We start from the raw sequence: 20,400 nt of genomic DNA, 5'->3' as shown, positions 1-20,400 counted from the left end.
TGCAAATGTCCATTTGCGTCCTTGCTCTTATGTCCTTTGAGTAGATACATAGCAATGGTATTGCTGGGACATATGGCAATTCTATATTCAGCTTTTTGAGGAACTGCCAAACTGCCTTACCCAGTGGTTGCACCATTTGACATTCCCACCAACAGTGGATAAGTGTGCCTCTTTATTCACATCCTCTCCAGCACTTGTCCTTTTCTGTTTTGTTGACAATGGCCATTCTGATGGGTGTGAGATGATATCTCATTGTGGTTTTGATTTGCATTTCTCTAATGGCCAGGGAAGTTGAGCATCTCTTCATGTGCCTTTTGGCCATTTGTAGTTCCTCTTCTGAGAATTGTCTGTTCAAGTCTTTTTCCCATTTTGTAATTGGATTGGCTGTCTTTTTGTTACTGAGTTGAACAATCTTCTTATAAATTCTGGATACTAGACCTTTATCTGATATGTCATTTCCAAATAATGTCTCCCATTGTGTAGGCTGTCTTTTTACTTTCTTGATGAAATTCTCTGATGTACAAAAGTGTTTAATTTTGAGGAGTTCCCATTTCTTTCTTTCTTTACTCAGTGCTCTTGCTTTGCGTGTAAGGCCTAGAAAACTGCTTCTAAGTATAAGACTTATAAGATATTTCCCTACATTTTCCTCTGTTTTATGGTCTTAGACCTAATGTTTAGATCTTTGATGCATTTTGAGGTAACTTTTGTATAGGGTGTGAGATATGGGTCCTTTTTCATTCTTTTGCATACGGATATCCAGTTCTCTAGGCACCATTTATTGAAGAGACTGTTCTGTCCCAGGTGAGTTGGCTTGACTGCCTTATCAAAGATCAAATGCCCATAGATGAGAGAGTCTATATCTGAATGCTCTATTCGATTCCATTGGTCAATATATCTATCTTTATGCCAGTACCATGCTGTTTTGACCACTGTGGCTTCATAACATGCCTTAAAGTCAGGCAGCGCGAGACCTCCAGCTTCGTTTTTGTTCCTCAGGGTACTTTTAGCAATTCAGGGCACCCTGCCCTTTCAGATAAATTTGCTTATTGGTTTTCCTATTTCTAAAAAGTAAGTTATTGGGATTTGGATTGGTATTGCATTGAATATGTAAATCAATTTAGGTAGAATTGACATCTTAACTATATTTAGTCTTCCAATCCATGAACACGGTATGCCCTTCCATCTATTTAGGTCTTCTGTGATATCTTTTAACAATTTCTTGTAGTTTCCTTTGTGTAGGTTTTTCTCTCTTTAGTTAAATTTATTCCTAAATATTTTATTCTTTTGGAATTCTTTTCTTGATTTCCCCCTCAGATTGTTCATTACTAGTGTATAGAAATGCTACAGATTTTTTAATGTTGATCTTGTAACCTGCCACTTTGCTGTACTCGTTTGTTAGCTCTAGTAGTTTTGCTGTGGATTTTTCAGGGTTTTCAATTTATAGTATTATATAAAAACAGGTGAGAGTTTTACTTCTTCCTTTCCAATTCTGATGCCTTGTATTTCTTTTTCTTGTCTAATTGCTCTGGCTAGAACTTCCAACACAATGTTGAATAACAGTGGTGATAGTGGACATCCTTGTCTTGTTCCTGATCTTAGGGGGAAAGTTTTCAGTTTTTCCCCATTGAGGATGATATTAGCTGTGGGTTTTTCATATATTCCCTTTATCATTTTAAGGAAGTTCCCTTGTATTCCTATCCTTTGAAGTGTTTTCAACAGGAAAGGATGTTGCATTTTGTCAAATGCCTTCTCTGCATAAATTGAGATGATCATGTGATTTTTCTGCTTTGATTTGTTGAAATGGTGTATTACATTAATTGATTTTCTTATGTTGAACCATCTTTGCATACCTGGGATGAATCCTACTTGGTCATGATGTGTAATTCTTTTAATGTGTTGCTGGATTCAATTTGCAAGAATTTTGTTGAGGATTTTTACACCTATATTCATAAGCGAGATTGGTCTCTAGTTTTCTTTTTTGCAATATCTTTGTCTGGTTTTGGTATGAGGGTGATGTTGGCTTCATAGAATGAGTTAGGTAGCCTTCCATCCTCTTCAATTTTTTTGAAGCATTTGAGCAGGATTGGTACCACTTCTTTCTGGAATGTTTGGTAGAATTCACATGTGAAGCCATCTGGTCCTGGACTTTTCTTTTTGGGAAGCTTCTTAATAACTGATTCAATTTCTTTACTTGATTGGTTTATTGAGGTCGTCTATTACTTCTCAAGTCAAAGTTGGTTGTTCATGCCTTTCTAGGAAGTTGTCCATTTCATCCACATTGTTGTATTTATTAGCATAAAGTTGTTCATAGTATCTTGTTATTGCTTCCTTTATTTCTGTGGGGTCAATGGTTATGTCTCCTCTTCCATTTCTGATCTTATTTATTTGCATCCTCTCTCTTCTTCTTTTTCTGAATCTTGCTAAGGGTCCATCAATCTTATTGATTTTCTCATAGAACCAGCTTCTGGTTTTATTGATTTTCTCAGTTGTTTTCACGGTCTCAATTTCATTTATTTCTGCTCTAATCTTTGTTATTTCTTTCCTTTTGCTTGCTTTGGGGTTAGTTTGCTGTTCTTTCTCTAGTTCTTCCAAGTGGACAGTTAATTCCTGAATTTTTGCCCTTTCTTCTTTTTTGATATAGGCATTTAGGGCAATAAATTTCCCTCTTAGCACTGCCTTTGCTGCATCACATAAGTTTTGATATGTTGTGTTTTCATTTTCATTTGCCTCGAGATATTTACTGATTTCTCTCGTAATTTCTTCCTTGACCCACTGGCTGTTTAAGAGTGTGTTGTTGAGCCTCCATATATTTGTGAATTTTATGGTGCTTTGCCTATTGTTGATTTCCAACTTCATTTCTTTATAATCTGAGAAAGTGTTCTGTATGATTTCAATCTTTTTAAATTTATTGATACTTGCTTTGTGACCCAGCATATAGTCTATCTTTGAGAATAATCCATGAGCACATGAGAAAAACGTATATCCTGCTGCTGTGAGGTGTAATGTCCTATAAATGCCTGTTAAGTCTAACTTATTTATTGTAATATTCAAATTCTGTTTCTCTATTGATCCTCTGTCTAGATGTTCTGTCCATTGATGAGAGTGGGGAATTGAAGTCTCCAACTATTATGATAGATGTGCCTATTTCTCTTTTCAGTGTTTTCAGTGTTTGGCACATGTATTTGGAGCATTTGGAGAATTCTTGGTTGGCAGTTTTTCTCTTTTAGTAATTTAAATATATCATCCCACTGTCTTCTCGCCTCCATGGTTGGCAGTTTTTCTCTTTTAGTAATTTACATATATCATCCCACTGTCTTCTCGCCTGCATGGTTTCTGCTGAGAAATCTACACATAGTCTTATTGGGTTTCCCTTGCATGTGATGGATTGCTTTTCTCTTGCTGCTTTCAAGATCCTCTCTTTCTCTTTGACCTCTGACATTCTGATTAGTAAGCATCTTGGTGTATGTCTATTTGGATCTATTCTCTTTGGGGTATGCTGCACTTCTTGGATCTGTAATTTTAGGTCTTTCATAAGAGGTGGGAAATTTTCAGTGATAATTTCCCCCATTAGTTTTTCTCCTCCTTTTCCCTTCTCTTTTCCTTCTGGGATACCCACAACACATATATTTGTGCGCTTCATATTATCATTCAATTCCTGAGTCCCTGCTCATATTTTTCCATTTTTTTCCCTATACTTTCTGTTTCTTGTCAGATTTCATATGTTCCATCCTTCAGTTCACTAATTCTATCTCCTGCCTCTCGAAATCTACCATTGTAGGTTTCCATTGTTTTTTCGTCTCTTCTACTGTGCCTTTCATTCTCATAAGTTCTGTGATTTTTTTTCAGATTTTGATTTCTTCTTTTTGTTCATTCCTTGCCTTCTTTATATCCTCCCTCAATTCATTGATTTGGTTTTTGATGAGGTTTTCCATGTCTGTTCGTATATTCTGAATTAATTGGTTCAGCTTCTGTATCTCATTTGAACTATTGGTTGTTCCTTTGACTGGGCCATATCTTCAACTTTCCTGGTGTGAGTTGTTATTTTTTGCTGGCGTCTAGACATTTAATTACCTTAATTAGTTTATTCTGGAGATTGCTTTCACTTCTCCTACCTAGGACTTTCTTGCTGGATAAATTTGTTGTCTGTCTGTTCTCTAACATTAAGTTCAGGTTTTTCTGGACCTCTAGCTTAGGTTTTGTTTATCAGAGGAGAATTTTTCAGTTCCTGTTTTCTTGTTTCTTTCCCTGCTTGTATGGTGCCTTTTTCCCCCAACCCTTAGGAGGGTCTATGTAGGTATTATAGACCCCAGCCGGGTTTTCCCAAACAAACTGGCCTCCTATCAAGGGTAAGGAGTCACCTGCATTGGTTTTCCCTGAGGGTGAGACCCAGAAGGTTAAAAGACTTTCCTGTGAAGTCTCTGGGCTCTTTTTTTCTTATCCTGCCCGGTATGTGGCACTTGTTTGCCTGCGGGTCCCACCAGCATAAGATGTTGCAGCACCTTTAACTTTGGAAGACTCTTCCTGCTGGGGGGCGTGGTGGAGACAGAGGAGAGGTTGTAGGCTGGTTTTAATGGCTTCAAATTACCAAGTCCTGGGGTCTGAATTCCTTGAGGGAAGCATTCACCTGAGTTGGGCTTCATCCCTCCCCTAGGGAAGGCACAGGCTTGAGACAAGCCCTGAAAGGAGCTTGTTTCTGCCTATGCCTGGGGCAGTTGTAACCCGAGAAGTCCTGCCACTGAATCCAGAGGCAGTCAAGCCTTTGTAGAAACACAGCCACAAAAACCTCTATTTCTTTTCTTTTTTTGTTTTTCCATCAGCCCAATGAGCGACTTCCACTTTGATCAGGTTCACCTGAGCTGGGGGCCTATTTTTAGTAGTCAGAATTTGTTAATTAATGCCACAATTGGTGTTTGGTTGGACTCAGCCCCTGCTACTGTTAGATTCTCTTTCCTTTCCCCCTCTGGGAAGCAGCCTGTGGGGGAGGTGCACCGGCCACCACGGCTTGGAGAACTCACGGTTCTGGGGAGCCTCGCAGCTGGTCCAGCTGGTCCAGACTGGGGTACGCTGTGTGTCCAGTCACTGACGTGGCCATAGGAGCTGTTTTGTACTGTTTCTAGTTATTTAGCAGTTTATCTGGAGGACAAACTAAAACACGCACATTGCTAAACCGCCATTTTGGCCACACCCCCAATAAAAATCCATGTGAGACACTTTTATAAATTTTATATTTACAGATATATCCTGCTGATTCTGTTTCTCTACAAACCCTAGCTAATATGTCATACCCCTTACCCCTCCTTCTCATTGACCATTAGCATTTTCATCTACCCAATTTTTTGCCCTTTATTCCCCCCATTATTTTTATAGTTATTTTTTTCACTCATCTGTCCATACCCTGGATAAAAGGAGCAACAGACACAAGATTTTCACAATTGCACAGGCACACAGTAAAAGTTATATCATTATACAATCATCTTCAAGAATGAAGGCTACTGGAACACAGCTCAACAGTTTCAGGCACTTCCCTCCAGTCACTCAATACACTGTGAGCTATAAAGGGATATCTATATAATATATAAGAATAGCCTCCAGGATAACCTCTCAACTTTGTTTGAAATCTTTCAGCCACTGAAACTTTATTTTGTCTCGTTTCTCTCATCCACTTTTTGGTCAAGAAGCCTTCTTAATCCCATGATGCCAGGTCCCAGCTCATCCTGGAAATTCTGTCCTACATTGCCAGGGAGATTTACACCCCTGGGAGTCATATTTCACACGGGAGGAAGGCAGCGAGTTCACCTGCCAAGTTGGCTTAGAGATAGAGGCCTTACCTGGGCAACAAAAAAGGTTCACTGGGAGTGATACTTAGGCATAATTATAAGTAGGTTTACTTCTCCTTTGCAGGCATAAGTTTTAAAGGAGCAAATCCCAAGATTGATGGCCCAACCTACAGAATTGGTTGTTCCCACTACTTGTGAGAATTTATAAGGTTATTTTGAAAGTTGATTTCCCTCACTCGTCTAATGTTTTGTATTTGGTTGGGTTTACACTGAAGGTCTCCTTCAGGTCTTGGTGTGTAATTCCCCACCAAACCAAGGCCCAGATCTCAGGTAGGAGATGCAATTCTCCTTGAAGATCTGTTGAAACTAAGCAGATAGGCAGTTTGCCAGGCTGCACTTTCCTCATCTTCCGAGCAGATGATGTTCTTGGGCCATCTCTTCTCCTCAGGCCCACCACCCCCTAACTGGAGCAGCTTTCTGAGCAGGATGAAAACCAGGTGCAATTCCAGCCAGGGCCGCTGGTCTCAGTGCAAGCTGAAAGCCACCAACACCAGGGCTGGGGTTGGGCAGTGTACACCTCAGCAGAGAATCTGCTTGTGGGTCCAACAGGTATGGTAATCGCCAGGCTTCTGCTTGGGATGACCTTGGGCTGTAGGACTGAATATTTAAATTGCTCCTACCCTCAGTCAATCCAGAAAACCCTAGCAGTGTAGTACAGCATAGCTCATTTCCTTGGCCACGACTCTGCCTGTGCACACCTGAGAGCTCCAGACCTCTGTGGGGAAAGGTAAGTGGTAGCAGAACCCAATGACTCTCTTTCACTGGCAAACTGTCAGATCAGCTCAACTCTGCATCTCTCCCTCTGCCCAAACAGAGGTCACCCTAATCTCTGCAAAAACAACAGGCGCCCACAGGGGCCTATCTCAGGTGTGGGGGGCAGACACTGTGCCCTGGCTGGAAGGTCTGTGCACAGCAAACCAAGTGTATTGGCTTCCAGGTTTCCCATGGGAGCACCCAGCTGTGGAGCAGAGAGGAAAGATCTCCCAAGCTAGCTGCAGAGGCAAACAGAAGTGCAAGGGAGTTCTGCACCTTTGGGACCTGCTCCTTACTGCACACCACCACTTGCCCCAGGTGGAGTCACAACCAAGCACACTCATTCTTTTCTCTCCAACCCAATTTCTCCACTTTTTGATCCAGGACCTCCCTATACATTGTAGAAGACCATTTCTGGTCACTTGCACCCTGGAACTACTGCCCTGATCATTTTACTGTCACTTCTCTAGTTGTTCCAGGGAGCAGGGGTAACTTCAGCCTATACTCTTCCGCCATTTTGCAGAAAGTCTCAGAACCTTGTGTTTTATACATGTTTTATAAACCCACAACTTCTTAAATCACTGTTATTTAGGTTTGAATATTAAAATTCTAGAGCATGCAGATAATATATCTGAACGCAAACTGTATAAAAATTCTCTTCTGACAAACTACTACCTCACCCAGGGCACCATGGATCTCAGCTTCTGCTACCTTTCTGAAGCTCAGGTTCTCCCATTAGTACCACACCACTGGCACACGCGCCAAACGTCAACCCCACACCCTGACGCGGAGTGCCTGATCATACTACTTTAATGATTTTAATTATCAAAAGAAGTTATTTTTTGTTTTCAAAAATTTTTCAGCTCTTTTCACATTTTCTTTTCATTCAAGATAAGTTCAGAACACGAGTTTCAAGCTTCCCCTTAAAAATACAAACAAAAAATCGTGGTAAGATTCTTATGGGAACTGCATCGAATTTTTAGATTTTAGATTGGGGAAGAAATTACATCTTTTTTCATTACAAAAGTAAAGCACAGACCTATATAAATGTAGTTAGAAAGGAAAAAAAAAAACATGTAAAGTATATGTCTCCTATCTCTTGGGCCCAATTTTACCTCCTAGGCTGTCAGCTTTACTACTGAGTCTTGTTTTTCAGGATCACAGAACTTCACTTTATTTATATTCAATTCTCATTATTCATAGTAGCTGTGTTCTATAAAGTTATTGTAAATACTGAATTTGAAAATATTGAAAAGAAAGAGGAAAAGAGAAAGGAAAGAAAGAAAGAGAATGAAAAAAAGAAAAAATACTAGCAGATAAAACACATAACAGAAGAAAAATCAATAAAGTGTACTGCCTCTCAATCTCCTGTCATGTGCTGATGAAAATTCAGAAGCTGCTTCTTTTGAAGCCAAAACCAAGGCCAGCATCCCTGCTCACCCATCAGGGATCCACCAGATCCAAAAATATAGTACAGAGGAAGAAAAGAACCAACCAATCAAACCATCAAAGAAAACGAGGTGTCCTGGCTCTTCATGTCCCTATAGATGCTGGTGTAAGGGCAGAAGATGTCACTTCTAAGAGGTAACAACACTGGCATTTGTGCTAAGCCCTCAAGGATCTGTCAGGTTAACAAAAGAAAAGAAAGAAGAAACCCAACCAGTGAATCGGGTCTTTAAGTCCTGGTATATACTACTGTAAGACTAGAAGCCTATTGAGGAGAGGGCTGATACCAAGGCCAGAGTCTATGCTTTGCCCTCAGAGCTCTGCCAGACAAGGAAATGCCCAGATACAAAAGTTTAAATAAATAAATAGTACCAGAGAAAGTGAGAAAACTGTCCAGGTAGATCCTGAGAGGAGGCTGGAAGCACTACTGGCCAGAGGGCTGAAACTGTTGCTAGCTTCCATGCTGGTCCCTCAGGGATCTCCCAAACCAAACTCAACCCTCAACCCCAACTTTTAGAGGAGGTGATTTATTTTGCCAGGACAGGTCCCAGCCGGCCACTCCCAGAAGCCAGGCTGTGTTGCCATAGCCATAGCTGTCCCCACAGCTGCTGCCACAGGGCTGAACAACAGGGGCTAGTCACTGATTCATGCTTTCACTTACAGAAGATGAGCTCTCATAAACTTCTCACTTCCTCTGGCACTCCAGTAGTTGCTCTAAATGTCCACTCAAGTTCCAGGGACCTAATCAATTCCAGTCTCTTTTTTCCAGTGCTTTCGTTTTTCTAGTGGAGGGAGCAAGACATAAAACTTCCTACTCTGCCTTTTAGCACCTGCACTTGGCAAATATCTTAAAACTTATCTTTAATGTAGCATATATAACAATGATTTTATACCACAGCCACAAACAGACTGAGTTTCATAACAGAACCTGGAAGAAAGTCAAAGAAAACTCTTCCCTTTACTTTTTTGGGACAAAATTCAATGGCTAATGCCCAGTAAGAACTACACCTCATATCTGAGGCAATTACTTGGATCAACTCACCTGTTCAATCTGTTTGTACCATATCATCAGCACATCCTCCAGCTGATGAACAGTTTCTGAATTGCCAGCTGCAGCTGTCACTTCTTCAAAGGTCTGCAGTCTAGAAAAGTCAACATTTTCTATATTCTTTAACTTAACTGTCCCCTCAATACTTATTCTAGCACCTAAAAGGGAAAAAAAATAAAACTAAAATAAGAGGTATTTAATGTCAATGTTTTAAGTGTCAGTCTGGGGTTTCAAGTTGTAATTCCAAAATGTTAAAGATCTAAAACTTTATAGAAATGCAATCTTAATTCATCATTAGCGTGATTTGATGATATTAATAAAATTGTATTTTTAACATTGTATATATTTTAAAATATATAGTAAAATATATACTTCAAAAGACAGTAAAATTTTCATTAGTAATATAAGAGGAGAATCCTTATATAGAAAATAGAAAAGAAAGCATATTTTACTCCTGTAAAATACCTGGTAATAAGGAGTTCTAATAACTTGCTATTTTACCTCTTGGTCTCATAATTTCATTGATTAGCATCTTCTTTTAAGACGGACATTTTTCTCTAATGCTTATTTTTAATAAAATACTGTAACTGAGAAATCAGGATTTAAGGGATGATTTTTATTACTGAATCATTGCATAGATATTCCTTTTTGCCTTCTAGTATACTGGAGTACAGAGGGAAATTCCTGAAATCTCTGGAAATCTAGCTGCCTTGATCTCTAATAATGATTGCACAGCCCTTATCTTCTGCCCCTGTGATTGTAAAATCCTTGTGACTAATCTTCATTTATACCAAGTTATCCAGTTTTTCAACTTTAGAGTCCTATAATCAATAAAGACAGCCCCTAATGTTTATTAATGTAGGGTCTTGGGACAGTTCAGAACGAATCCACCTCAATTCCAAAGTAATTTTTGGTTTTTGTTTTTTTTTCATGGGCAGACACCAGGAATCAAACTCAGGTCTCCGGCATGGCAGGCAAGACCTCTGCCTTGCTGAGCCACAATGGCCGACCCAAGTGCTCAAGTCCAAAGTAATCTTGATACTGAGACTGGATTAAACCAAAATGGGCCCGCCTGACATGTACAGTAGCTTAGACTTTTATCTACAAGTTACTCATAACATATTCCACCATTTTCTTTCATATGTTCTGTGACTGGATATATAAACAGTCTGCACATGTTCAATAATTAGGTCACCTCTAATTATATCATCGGGGGCCACTATCAGAATTACTGCATTTCAGGGAGACAGGTTTGGGGCTGCTAAGCCATGTGCTTTCCTACTATGCACCTAGTAATAAATTCTTTCTCTCTTTGAAACCCCGCTGAGCATGCTGGGCAAAATAATCCAGGGCCTCTGTCTACTAGCAATACCATATGGTTAATTTGCTAATTTTTAGTAATTTACAAAATGTTGTATTTTATACTTACCATCTAAAAATGAAAGGTATCTGTTGATGGTTTCAGTGAAAATGTGTTTTTCAGATTCTCCATGTTTGGAATGGTTTAAAGCACCCCAATTATTTGTTGCAAGAATAGCTGGTAGAAATATATTTGCCAGCATATTCCTAATCCCATTTAAGAGTCCTTCCGATGCATCCAGAAGAGTAAATAACACCTCCTGAAAGGGTGGTATTCAAATGTTATATATTAATTTATATATTAATATATTAATTTATATATTTAATAACTGAAAATCATAACCTATTTTACGTTTCAAAAAACAGACAACACATTTTATAAATGATCAGGGAAGCTTGAGTGGTTGTGAAAATTAAGTGCTAAAATCAACTTGTATTCTGCCTCCATATTTTAACCACTCGCATGTTTGCTCATCGAAGAGATGCTTTACTTCATGATTTTAAATTTTGTGTAGAGAATTAAAAACTGGTACTTGAACAAATACTTGTGTACCAACATTCATACAGCAGCATTATTCACAACTCACTAAAAGGTGGAAACAACTAAGTTGCTGTCCAATCAACAAATGAATGGATTTAAAAAATGTGGTATATACATAAAAAAGATTATTTAACCATAAAAATGAATGAAGTTCTGATACATGCTACAGCATTAATGAACTTTGAAAATATCATGCTAAGTGAAATAAATCAGACGCAAAAAGATAAATATTATATTATTGTACTAAATATGGCTGCGTTGTTCTGCTCTCTCAGAATCTCTCACATTCTCCAAAATATTTCCTCTTTTATAAGATTCCAGTAAACTAATCAAGACCCCACCCAGACAGGTGAAGACATGCCTCCACCTAATCCAGCTCGACAACTGCTCAACAACCGCTCTTGATTAAATCATATCTCCGGGGAGATGATCTAATTACAATTTCAAACATACAATACTGAATAGGGATTAGAGAAATGGCTGCTGTGCTGGTTTGAAAGGATGTATGTCCCTTAGAAAAGCCATGTTTTAATCAAAATCCCATTCCCTATTGCATCATCACAGATGCTGCTGTGTTTACCATGTGCCCTTCCAGATGAGAGAAGAACCCTGACCGTGTTTACCATGTGCCCTTCCACTTGAGAAAGAAACCCTGAACTTAAAAAAACCATTTAAGCTCCTTTAGCAGATTCATTTGTTATTTATTTCTGTATCACCAAATAATATGCTTTCTATTGCTCCTTTTGCCAGTTTAAATGTTGTACATTGACTTTTCTCTGTGGAAGAAGAGGACTTAGTTCTTTTTTACCCTCTGGCCCCATTCCCTTCTTTCCTCATCCCCTCTTTCTTCCATTGCAGTTATAGTGCATTCTGCTTGGAAATAATTGTTTAAATCATTATTAATGTGTAAATGGAATTCAAAGGTGAACCATGGAATACACAAGCAGTTTTCAAAGTGGTACCATACCAAGATCCTTTTGGGGGGTCTGTGAAGTCAAAGCTACTTTCATCATAATACTGTGATAGTATTTGCCCTTTTTGCTCTGTTGGCATTTAGCTGGTAGTATAAAAACAATGCTGGGGAAAACTAGCACCTTACCACAATTCAAGGCAATGGCACATACTGTACTAGTCACCATTGTAGTCTTCATTGTCACACACTCACAGGTAAAATTCGACAATGTTTAGTGTCCCTTGGAAACATTTTTATGTTAATATCTTGACTTGGGATTTCCATATCATTTAAATAATATTGAGATCTCTGGATATTGAATTCTGGAGTTTTGAATTTTTATGGCCAATCAGTTTTTCCATCCAAAATTCTGGACAGAGGGCTAGTTTCATTGTTTTTTCCCTGTCTGATACAGAGTTTTTCTGCTTTGCTTTTCATTGACAGGGCAACTTTTCAACTCAGGACTTTATTCAGGAAGCTTAGTACTATGTGTCTGGTTCATCTTGTATAGGTTTCAGGTCACATCTCAGGTCACACACAGTTTCTTAAAAATTAATTTATTTTTAATGGTTGCTTTGGAGAGTGGGATAGAGGGTGGTAGGGAACTCTGTTGTAACAAGATTTGTTTACAGAACCTCTTCTTTCTTTAAACTGTTTGTACATATAACTGCTAAAAAATGAAAGTTAAATTTTTAAAGAAGGAATCAGGTTAAAATCATAAGATAGACAAGTTGAAGATAAAATTGGAGAAATAGAAGATAGACTGAGAAAATAAATTTACACATAGACATCATGGTGAAATTGTCGGACTTCAAAGACAAAAAGTAAATAGAAAGATTGCCTACAAAGGAAGAATTATACTAACACAAAGATCTTATCAACCAAAGGGATGCCAGAAGACAATGAAATAAATTTCTTAAGGAGTCAGGGTGAAATAACTGCCAACCTAGAATCCTAAACCAGGCTAAACAACCTTTTACTTAATGCAAACATTTGTCAGAAGCAGAAAAGGAAAAAAATTATATTGGATTTCAGTTACTTTTCCAATGTAAAAGTTATTAAGACTCTTTAAGAATAATTAAAAGAACTAAAATTTATTAAAGGCCTAATGTGTGTCATGCAATATAAGAAGTCACATATTATAATTTAGTTTTACAACAATTCTGCAAGCTGAGTTATCACTATTCTCAATCTAAGAATATAAAGACTTAATTCACAGAAAGGGTGAGCAACTAGCCATAGGACACACTACAAGTCAGTGTGAAGCTAGGAGGTCAATCCAGGTCTATCTAACATTCCCTGTTTTCAATCTCAGCCATCCTGCCTTCCCAGGACTGGGTAAGCAATGCCCAAGCTTTGTCACTACTCTCTTCTCCTTCCAAAACCATAAAGGAGTTAAAATGTTGAGTGAAGAGGAGGTTAAATCAAGAAACCAATACTCAAGGTACTATAGAGGAGTCTGGGCCAAGATGGCAGTTTAGCAATGTGCACGTTTTAGTTCGTCCTCCAGAACAACTACTAAACAACCAGAAACAGTACAGACAGCTCCTGAAGACACGTCAGTGACTGGACACACAGCGTACCCCAGTCTGGACCAGCTAGACCAGCTGCGAGCCTCCCCAGAACCGTGAGTTCTCCAAGCCGTGGCGGCCGGTGCACCTCCCCCACAGACTGATTCCCAGAGGGGGAAAGGAAAGAGAATTTAACAGCAGCAGGGGCTGAGTCCAACCAAACACCAATTGTGGCATTAATTAACAAATTCTGACTACTAAAAATAGGCCCCCAGCTCAGGTGAACCTGGTCAAAGCAGAAGTTGCTCATTGGGCTGACGGAAAAAGAAAAAAAGAAAAGAAATAGAGGTTTTTGTGGCTGTGTTTCTACAAAGATTTGACTGCTTATGGATTACGCGGCAGGACTTCTCAGGCTGCAACAGCCCCAGGCATAGACAGAAACAAGCTCCTTTTAGGGCTTGTCTGAGCCTGTGCCTTCCCCAGGGGAGGGGTGAAGCCCAACTCAGGTGGAATCCCTTCCTCAAGAAATTCAGACCCCAGGGCTTGGTAATTTGAAGCCATTAAAACCAGCCTAAAACCTCTCCTCTGTCTCCACCACACCCCTAGCAGGGAGAGTCTGCCAAAGTTAAAGGTGCCACACCTTCTTATGTGGGGGTCCCGCAGGCAGACAAGTGCCACATGCTGGGCAGGATAAGAAAAACAGAGCCCAGAGACTTCACAGGAAAGTCTTTCAACCTGCTGGGTCTCACCCTCAGGGTAAACCAATGCAGGTGACCCCTTCCCCCTGATAAGAGGCCAGTTTAGTTCAGGAACACCCAGCTGGAGTCTATAATACCTACATAGACCCTCCTAAGGGTGGGGGGGAAAAGGCACCATACAAGCAGGGCAAGGAACAAGAAACCAAGAACTGAAAAATTCTCCTCTGTTAAATATAACCAAAGCTAGAGGTCCAGAAAAAGGTGAACTGAATGTCAAAGAACAGATAGACAACAAATTCATCTAGCAAGAAAACCCTCGGTAAGAGAAGTGAAAGCAATCTCCAGAATAAACTAATTAAGGTAATTAAATGTCTACACACCAGCAAAAAATAACAAATCACCCCAGGAAAACTGAAGATATGGTCCAATCGAAGGAACAAACCAACAGTTCAAATGAGATATACGAGTTGAAACAATTAATTCAGAATATACAAACAGACATGGAAAACCTGATCAAAACCAATCAAAATCCCAACAACTTATTTCTCAGAATTGGAAAAACCAATAAGCAAATTTATCTGGAAGGGCAGGTTGCCCCGAATTGCTAAAAACATCTTGAGGAAAAAAAACAAAGCTGGAGGTCTCGCGATGCAGAACTTTAAGGCATATTATGAAGCCACAGTGGTCAAAACAGCATGGTATTGGCATAAAGATAGATATATTGAAATCGAATAGAGTGCTCAGATATAGACCCTCTCATCTATGGACATTTGATCTTTGATAAGGCAGTCAAGCCAACTCACCTGGGACAGAACAGTCTCTTCAATAAATGGTGCCTAGAGAACTGGATATCCATATGTAAAAGAATGAAAGAAGACCCGCATCACACACCTTATACAAAAGTTAACTCAAAATGGATCAAAGATCTAAACATTAGGTCTAAGACCATAAAACAGTTAGAGGAAAATGTAGGGAGATATCTTATGAATTTTACAACTGGAGGTGGTTTTATGGACCTTAAACCTAAAGCAAGAGCACTGAAGAAGGAAATAAATAAATGGGAACTCCTCAAAATTAAACACTTTTGTGCATCAAAGAACTTCATCAAGAAAGTAGAAAGACAGCCTACACAATGGGAGATAATATTTGGAAATGACATATCAGATAAAGGTCTAGTATCCAGAATTTATAAAGAGATTGTTCAACTCAACAACAAAAAGACAGCCAACCCAATTACAAAATGGGAAAAAGACTTGAACAGACACCTACTAGAAGAGGAAATACGGATGGCCAAGAGGCACATGAAGAGATGCTCAATGTCGCTGGCCATTAGAGAAATGCAAATCAAAACCACAATGAGATATCATCTCACACCCACCAGAATGGCCATTATCAACAAAACAGAAAATGACAAGTGCTGGAGAGGATGCGGAGAAAGACGCACACTTATCCACTGTTGGTGGGAATGTCAAAGGGTGCAACCACTGTGGAACGCAGTTTGGTGATTCCTCAAAAAGCTGAATATAGAATTGCCATACGACCCAGCAATACCATTGCTAGGTATCTACTCAAAGGACTTAAGGGCAAAGACACAAACGGACATTTGCACACCAATGTTTATAGCAGCGTTATTTACAATTGCAAAGAGATGGAAACAGCCAAAATGTCCATCAACAGAAGAATGGCTGAACAAACTGTGGTATATACATACGATGGAATATTATGCAGCTTTAAGACAAGATAAACTTATGAAGCATGTAATAACATGGATGGACCTAGAGAATATTATGCTGAGTGAGTCCAGCCAAAAACTAAAGGACAAGTACTGTATGGTCCCACTGATGTGAACGGACATTCGAGAATAAACTTGAAATATGTCATTGGTAACAGAGTCCAGCAGGAGTTAGAGACAGGGTAAGATAATGGATAATTGGAGCGGAAGGGATACAGACTGTGCAACAGGACTAGATACAAAAACTCAAAAATGGACAGCACAATAATACCTAATTGTAAAGTAATGATGTTAAAACACTGAATGAAGCTGCATCTGAGCTATAGGGTTTTTTTTTTTTACTATTATTACTACTTTTATTTCTTTTCTCTATATTAACATTTTATATCTTTTTCTGTTGTGTTGCTAGTTCCTCTAAACCGATGCAAATATACTAAGAAATGATGATCATGCATCTATGTGATGATGTTAAGAATTACTGAGTGCATATGTAGAATGGTATGATTTCTAAATGTTGTGTTAATTTCTTTCTTTTTTTTTTCTTTCTTTCCGTTAATAAAAAAATAAAAAAAATAAAAAAAAATTTAAAAAAAACCCTCATCAAAAACCAAATCAATGAATTGAGGGAGGATATGAAGAAGGCAAGGAATGAACAAAAAAGAAGAAATGGAAAGTCAGAAAAAACAAATTACAGAACTTATGGGAATGAAAGGCACAGCAGAAGAGATAAACAAAACAATGGAAACCTACAATGGTAGATTTCGAGAGGTAGAGGATAGGATTAATAAACTGGAGAATGGAACATCTGAAATCTGACAAGAAACAGAAATTACAGGGGAAAAAATGGAAAAATATGAGCAGAGACTCAGGGAATTGAACGATAATATGAAGTGCACAAATATGCATGTTGTGGGTGTCTCAGAAGGAGAAGAGAAGGGAAAAGGAGGAGAAAAGCTAATGGAGGAAATTATCACTGAAAATTTCCCAACTTTATGAAAGACCTAAAATTACAGCTCCAAGAAGTCCAGCATACCCCAAAGAGGATAGATCCAAATAGACGTACTCTAAGACACTTACTAATCAGAATGTCAGAGATCAAAGAGAAAGAGGATCTTGAAAGCAGCAAGAGAAAAGCAATCCATCACATAAAAGGGAAACCCAATAAGACTATGCGTAGATTTCTCAGCAGAAACCATGGAGGCGAGAAGAGAGTGGGATGATATATTTAAATTACTAAAACAGAAAAACTGCCAACCATAAATTCTATACTCAGCAAAATTGTCCTTCAAAAATGAGGGAGAAATTAAAACATTTTCAGACAAAAAATCACTGAGAGAATTTCTGACCAAGAGACCAGCTCTGCAAGAAATACTAGAGGGTGCACTAGAGACAGGTATGAAAACACAAAAGAAAGAGGTATGGAGAAGAGTGTAGAAAGAAGGAAAATTAGATATGACATAAAATCCAAAAGGCAAAATGGTAGAAGAAAGTACTATCTGTACAGTAATAACATTAAATGTTAATGGATTGAACTCCCCAGTCAAAAGACATAGACTGGCAGAATGGATTAAAAAACAGGACCCATCTATATGCTGTCTACAGGAAACATATCTTAGACCCAAAGATAAACATAGGTTGAAAGTGAAAGGTTGGGAAAAGATATTTCATGCAAATAACAACCAGAAAAAGAGCAGGAGTAGCTATACTAATATCCACCAAATTAGACTTCAAATGCAAAACAATTAAAAGAGACAAAGAAGGATATTATGTACTAATAAAAGGAAGAATTCAGCATGAAGACATAACAATCATAAATATTTATGCACCAAACAAGAATGCTCCAAAACACATGTGGAAAATACTGAAAAGAGAAATAGTTGGAGACTTCAATTCCCCACTCTCACCTATGGACAGAACATCTAGACACAGGATCAATAAAGAAACAGAGAATTTGACTATTACAATAAATGAGCTAGACTTAACAGACATTTATAGAACATTATACCCCACAACAGCAGGATAAACCTTTTTCTCAAGTGCTCATGGATCATTCTCAAAGATAGACCATATGCTGGGTCACAAAGCAAGTCTCAATAAATTTAAAAAGATTGAAATCATACAAAACACTTTCTCAGATCATAAAGGAATGAAGTTGGAAATCAATAATAGGCAAAGAACCAGAAAATTCACAAATATGTGGAGGATCAACAACACACTCTTAAACAACCAGTGGGTCAAGAAAGAAATTATGAGAGAAATCAGTAAATATCTCGAGGCAAATGAAAATGAAAACACAACATATCAAAACTTATGTGATGCAGCAAAGGCAGTGCTAAGAGAGAAATTTATTGCCCTAAATGCCTATATCAAAAAAGAAGAAAGGGCAAAAATTCAGGAATTAACTGTCCACTTGGAAGAACTACAGAAAGAACAGCAAACTAACCCCAAAGTAAGCAAAAGGAAAGAAATAACAAAGATTAGAGCAGAAATAAATGAAATTGAGACCATGAAAACAACTGAGAAAATCAATAAAACCAGAAGCTGGTTCTATGAGAAAATCAATAAGATTGATGGGCCCTTAGCAAGATTCAGAAAAAGAAGAAGAGAGAGGATGCAAATAAATAAGATCAGAAATGGAAGAGGAGACACAACCACTGACCCCACAGAAATAAAGGAAGCAATAACAGGATACTATGAACAACTTTATGCTAATAAATACAATAATGTAGATGAAATGGACAAGTTCCTAGAAAGGCATGAACAACCAACTTTGACTCAAGAAGAAATAGATGACCTCAACAAACCAATCAAGTAAAGAAATTGAATCAGTTATTAAGAAGCTTCCCAAAAAGAAAAGTCCAGGACCAGATGGCTTCACATGTGAATTCTACCAAACATTCCAGAAAGAATTAGTACCAATCCTGCTCAAATGCTTCAAAAAAAATGAAGAGGACGGAAGGCTACCTAATTATTCTATGAAGCCAACATCACTCTTATACCAAAACCAGATAAAGATATTACAAAAAAAAGAAAACTACAGACCAATCTCTCTAATGAATATAGATGCAAAAATCCTCAACAAAATTATAGCAAATCGAATCCAGCAACACATTAAAAGAAATACACATCATGACCAAGTAGGATTCATCCCAGATATACAAGGATGGTTCAACATAAGAAAATCAATTAATGTAATACACCATTTCAACAAATCAAAGCAGAAAAATCACATGATCATCTCGATTGATGCAGAGAAGACATTTGACAAAATGCAACATCCTTTCCTGTTGAAAACACTTCAAAGGATAGGAATAGAAGGGAACTTCCTCAAAATGATAAAGGGAATATATAAAAAACCCAAAGCTAATATCATCCTCAATGGGGAAAAACTGAAAACTTTCCCCCTAAGATCAGGAACAAGACAAGGATGTCCACTATCACCACTGTTATTCAACATTGTGTTAGAAGTTCTAGCCAGAGCAATTAGACAAGAAAAAGAAATACAAGGCACCAAAATTGGAAAGGAAGAAGTAAAATGCTCACTATTTGCAGATGATATGATACTATATTTCAAAAACCCTAAAAAATCTACAGCAAAACTACTAGAGCTAATAAACAAGTACAGCAAAGTGGTAGGTTACAAGATCAACACTCAAAAATCTGTAGTGTTTCTATACATTAGTAATGAACAATCTGAGGGGAAAATCAATAAACTAATTCCATTTACAGTTGCAACCAAAAGAATAAAATATTTAGGAATAAATTTAACTAAAGAGACAAAAGACCTATACAAAGTAAACTACAAGAAAGTGTTAAAAGAAACCACAGAGGATGTAAATAGATGGAAGGGCATACCATGTTCATGGATTGGAAGAGTAAATATAGTAAAGATGTCAATTCTACCTAAATTGATTTACAGATCCAATGCAATATCAATCAAAATCCCAACAACTTACTTTTCAAATAGGAAAACCTATAACCAAATTTATCTGGAAGGGCAGTGTGCCCCATATAGGTAAAAGTATCCTAAGGAAAAAAAATGAAGCTGAAGGTCTCATGCTGCCTGACTTAAGGCATATCATGAAGCCACAGTGGTCAAAACAGCATGGTACTGGCATAAAGATAGATATATTAACCAATGGAATCGAACAGAGTGTTCAGATACAGTCCCTCTCATCTATGGACATTTGATCTTTGATAAGGCACTCATGGAACTCACCTGGGACAGAAAAGTCTCTTCAATAAATGGTGCCTAGAGAACTGGATATCCATATGCAAAAGAATGAAAGAGGACCCATATCTCACACCCTATACAAAAGTTAACTCAAAATGGATCAAAGATCTAAATATTAGGTCTAAGACCATAAAACAGTTAGAGGAAAATGTAGGGAAATATCTTATAAGTCTTATACTTAGAAGCAATTTTATAGGCCTTACACCCAAAGCAAGAGCACTGAAGAAAGAAAGAAATGGGAACTCCTCAAAATTAAACACTTTTGCGCATCAAAGAACTTCATCAAGAA

At 38.1% G+C, this 20,400-nt stretch overlaps 1 protein-coding gene across 6 annotated transcripts in view; it reads right to left on the bottom strand.

The window, feature by feature from the left end:
- The window catches only part of DNAH8 (dynein axonemal heavy chain 8), a 453,252-nt gene that overhangs the window by 389,160 nt on the left and 43,692 nt on the right, over nt 1–20,400 (bottom strand). For all 6 annotated transcript variants that reach the window (XM_077161688.1, XM_077161686.1, XM_077161689.1 and 3 more), the window contains 2 exons: nt 10,514–10,703; nt 9,079–9,242 (listed from right to left, as the gene is read on the bottom strand). In XM_077161688.1, coding sequence (XP_077017803.1) covers nt 9,079–9,242; nt 10,514–10,703 — 354 coding nt within the window. The remainder of the gene's footprint in view (nt 1–9,078; nt 9,243–10,513; nt 10,704–20,400) is intronic.

The sequence above is a fragment of the Tamandua tetradactyla genome, chromosome 5, assembly GCF_023851605.1.
Source record: "Tamandua tetradactyla isolate mTamTet1 chromosome 5, mTamTet1.pri, whole genome shotgun sequence".
NCBI classification, from domain to species: Eukaryota; Metazoa; Chordata; class Mammalia; order Pilosa; family Myrmecophagidae; genus Tamandua; species Tamandua tetradactyla.
This window is presented reverse-complemented; position numbering and strand designations above follow the sequence as displayed.